Raw genomic sequence first — 3,902 nt, 5'->3', positions numbered from 1 at the left:
AGGGAAGGGGGGGAGAGGAGGGAGAAGTTTTTGGGTTAGGAATCCAGACTGAGCCCTCTCCCACACCCCCAGATGGTGGGTGCATTGGCTCATCCCAAGGGTTCCTTTCCATTCCCATCCCAACCTACATATACCCCTAAACACCCAAGGAAATCTTTCCCATCAGCTGACGCCACTGATACACACACATGTCCCCACAGACACACACACGCCCATGCAAAGGCACAGACATCCAGGCAAGTCTTTCCTTTCCTCTGTCTTTCCCTTGGTTTGAATTGCGTTCAGCCACATATGTTGTGTGTGCGTGAGGGTGGGTGGGGGAGGGGCAGACAGGGATGAGGGATGGCACGGTGCCAACACCTACCTATGGGGCTTAGGCCAGGAACGCCCCCCATGCCCACCCTGGGAGGGGGCCTCAGCTGTCCCTTTGTGACCGAGGGGATCCTCCTGGGGGTCGGGGGTGTGGGGTGGAGGCAAACATAGAGGTCCCTCCTCCAGAGCCGAGGGTCTGGTTCCTGACCCACCTTTGGGGGCCTGCAAGGGAGGAAGTGGACAGAACAGGGATCTGGAGGGAGCATAGAATTGGGGACATCAAAATCCCCCAAGTTCCAGCCTTGCCACCCCATTGTTCCCTTGTGGGGGACTCTATATCCAAGGGGGGCAACTCCTCCTACCTCCCTCTCAATCCCTGCTTTCCCTGCGTTGGGCGGGGAGGGGAGGGAGGCAGAGATATTTATTTATTTCCTTTATTTATTTAATTTTTTTTTTTTTTTTTTGGAGTAGAGAGTGACAGATGGCGGCGGGTCCCGGGGGAGCCGGCTCTCCCCCAATGCAGACGCATGCCAATCACCGTCTCTCATGTGATAGCTGCTGCCCGTGACGTGCCAAGCCCATATGGCCTGGCATAGAGGCTGGTACCCCGCCTGGTAGAGATGCCACACTCGCTCCGCGGTTCGCATGGCGCTCTGAAGACGCCGGCGCCTGCCGCCTTGAGGAGCCGCTGCCCCCGCTCCCTGAAGATGGGGGAACAATGAAATAAGCAAGAAGATTCCTCTTCTCCCCCCTCTCTCTCTTGCCCCCCTCCCCCCCCTCCCCTCCCCTCTCCCCTTGACTCCTCTCCGAGGTAAGTTGTCCGAAAGGCAGCTAGATCTGACCCGCCGCTTGGGGGGTGGGGGGCAGCGTCTTCGGCCGACAGGAGGGTCCCTAAATCCCCCCTTCCCGGGACGATGCCCCCTAATGGGGTGGGCATCGGAGGCGCCCAGGGTTCCCTCTCCCCTAGGGGCTGCAGCTCAGTGGGCTGCGGAGGGAGGCGTCTCTGCCTGCGATGGGCTTGGGGAGGAGGGGGAAAGCAGGGTCATGGGGGGGCGTGAAGAGGCTGAGATGGGAACCCCCCCATGGTTGTCCCGGAGGAACCTTCGACCTTTCCCTACCACCGAAAAAAAAGAGAGAGAGAGAGAGAGAAGGAAACAAACAAATTTGGATTTTTTCCCATCAATCCCGAAATACAACGAGATCTGAAGAGCCGTGTGGGAGGGAGGCAGTTTAAAGGGGGGAAGGGGGTCCCTGACCGCAGGGGAGACGGACGGGGCTCGCTTCTCTCAGTCTCCTCCCCACGCCCGGCTTTCTCAGTCCTCGCCGCCCCGAGCCGGCTCCGGGAGCTGGGGACGCCCGGCTGGAGGAGACGATCCTCCCGCCTCTGGAACTGGGGCTGCGGGGGTGGGGGCCGAGCCGAGGGCGGCGCGCGGCCAAGTTGCAAATTGGATTAGGGAGTGTGGGGGTGAGAGCCACGGGAGGGCGGGGGAGCCGGGCGGCGGGGCCCGGGCCGCCGGAGCCGCCGAGCGGGGCAGCTGCCCCACCGCGGCCGCCCAGCCTTCCTCCACCGCCGGGAGAGAAGAGGCTTCCTGGCGATCGCGCCGCCTCCCCCCGGCGAAAGATCTGCTCCCTAAAGCCCCTGTTCTGTCCCCGACCACACCCGGAGAGGACCGGCGCGGGGAGCGGCCCCTCGTTCAGGCGAGGGGTGGAGCCGGGGCCCAGCGCCGGAGAAAGGGCCTGTGCCGAGACCCCGGGCGGGCGGCGGGGCTGGGCTGGGCTGGCTCGGGGTGGGGCAAGCGGAGGAGGTGGGCACCCAGGGCCCCCCGGGCGGGAACCCGCACCGGACTCGGGGGTGGAGGCGGGTTACGGGGGTCGGGATGACCCCAGTGCTCCCCTAACTCTGTGCTCTCTCCTCTTCCCGCCCGCCGGGCGCCCTCAGGCACCATGCTGACCCGCCTGTTCAGCGAGCCCGGTCTCCTCTCGGACGTGCCCAAGTTCGCCAGCTGGGGCGACGGCGACGACGACGAGCCGAGAAGCGACAAGGGCGAGGCGCCGCCGCCACCTCCGCCTCCGCCGGGGCCCGGGGCTCCGGGGCCCGCCCGGGCCGCCAAGCCCGTCCCTCTCCGTGCTGACGAGGTGCCGGAGGCCGCGCTGGCCGAGGTCAAGGAGGAAGGCGAGCTGGGGGGCGAGGAGGAGGAGGAAGAGGAGGAAGAGGAAGGGCTGGACGAGGCAGAGGGCGAGCGGCCCAAGAAGCGCGGGCCCAAGAAGCGCAAGATGACCAAGGCGCGCCTGGAGCGCTCCAAGCTGCGGCGGCAGAAGGCGAACGCTCGGGAGCGCAACCGCATGCACGACCTGAACGCGGCGCTGGACAACCTGCGGAAGGTGGTGCCCTGCTACTCCAAGACGCAGAAGCTGTCCAAGATCGAGACGCTGCGCCTCGCCAAGAACTACATCTGGGCGCTCTCTGAGATTCTGCGCTCGGGCAAGCGACCCGACCTGGTGTCCTACGTGCAGACGCTGTGCAAGGGCCTGTCGCAGCCCACCACCAACCTGGTGGCCGGCTGCCTGCAGCTCAACTCGCGCAACTTCCTCACTGAGCAGGGCGCCGACGGCACGGGCCGCTTCCACGGCTCCGGCGGCCCATTCGCCATGCACCCCTACCCGTACCCGTGCTCGCGCCTGGCGGGCGCACAGTGCCAGGCGGCGGGCGGCCTGGGCAGCGGCGCGGCGCACGCCCTGCGGACCCACGGCTACTGCGCCGCCTACGAGACGCTGTACGCGGCGGCTGGCGGCGGAGGTGCGAGCCCGGACTACAACAGCTCCGAGTACGAGGGCCCGCTCAGCCCCCCGCTCTGTCTCAATGGCAACTTCTCGCTCAAGCAGGACTCGTCGCCCGACCACGAGAAGAGCTACCATTACTCTATGCACTACTCGGCGCTGCCCGGCTCGCGGCCCACGGGCCACGGGCTGGTCTTCGGCTCGTCGGCTGTGCGCGGGGGCGTCCACTCGGAGAATCTCTTGTCTTACGATATGCACCTTCACCACGACCGGGGCCCCGTGTACGAGGAGCTCAATGCGTTTTTCCATAACTGAGACCTCGCGCCCGCCCCTTTCTTTTTCTTTTGCCTTTGCCCGCACCCCTGCCCCTAGGCCCCTCGAGCGCAGGGGAACCCCACCTACTCCGGCGCGGGGCGCGGGGAGCGGGCTGCCGGTCGTGCCGCTCTCCTAGGCAGCGCGGTCCCCTTACCTGTGGGTGGCCCGTCCCAGGGGCCTCGCTTCCCCCAGGGGACTGCCTTCTCTCTCCCCAAGGGGTTCCCTCCTCCTCTTTCCCAGGGAGTACTTCTACAGGGACCCCTCTTTGGGCACTCCCTGGAGATTCCCCCACCACCACCAATTCCCAGTCCCTGCACTTAGGTTTTCTCTTCCCCTTTCCCCCTGCAGGCCCAAAGGCTTTGGTAAGGGGGCAGCTGAGCTGTGGGATACTGTTCTCCCCCTATTATTATTATTATTACTAGAACAGACACCGAGCTGCCGGGCGCCCCCTCTTTCTTAAAGAGGGCAGAAGTCAGGGCACGGAGCCTGGACCTGGA

At 65.4% G+C, this 3,902-nt stretch overlaps 1 protein-coding gene across 1 annotated transcript; it reads left to right on the top strand.

Moving 5' to 3' along the window:
* Window positions 1–1,989: 1,989 nt before the first annotated feature.
* NEUROD2 (neuronal differentiation 2) lies at window positions 1,990–3,405 on the top strand (the record flags this gene model as incomplete). Its single annotated transcript, XM_079904896.1, has 1 exon — window positions 1,990–3,405. The coding sequence occupies exon 1, from the start codon at window positions 2,257–2,259 to the stop codon at window positions 3,403–3,405; it is 1,149 nt and encodes a 382-aa protein (XP_079761022.1). The 5' UTR covers window positions 1,990–2,256.
* Window positions 3,406–3,902: the final 497 nt, after the last annotated feature.

The sequence above is a fragment of the Stenella coeruleoalba genome (genome assembly GCF_951394435.1).
Source record: "Stenella coeruleoalba genome assembly, chromosome: 19".
In the NCBI taxonomy this organism is placed as follows: domain Eukaryota; kingdom Metazoa; phylum Chordata; class Mammalia; order Artiodactyla; family Delphinidae; genus Stenella; species Stenella coeruleoalba.
Note: the sequence above shows the minus strand (reverse complement) of the source record. Positions and strands in the feature narration are given on the sequence as shown.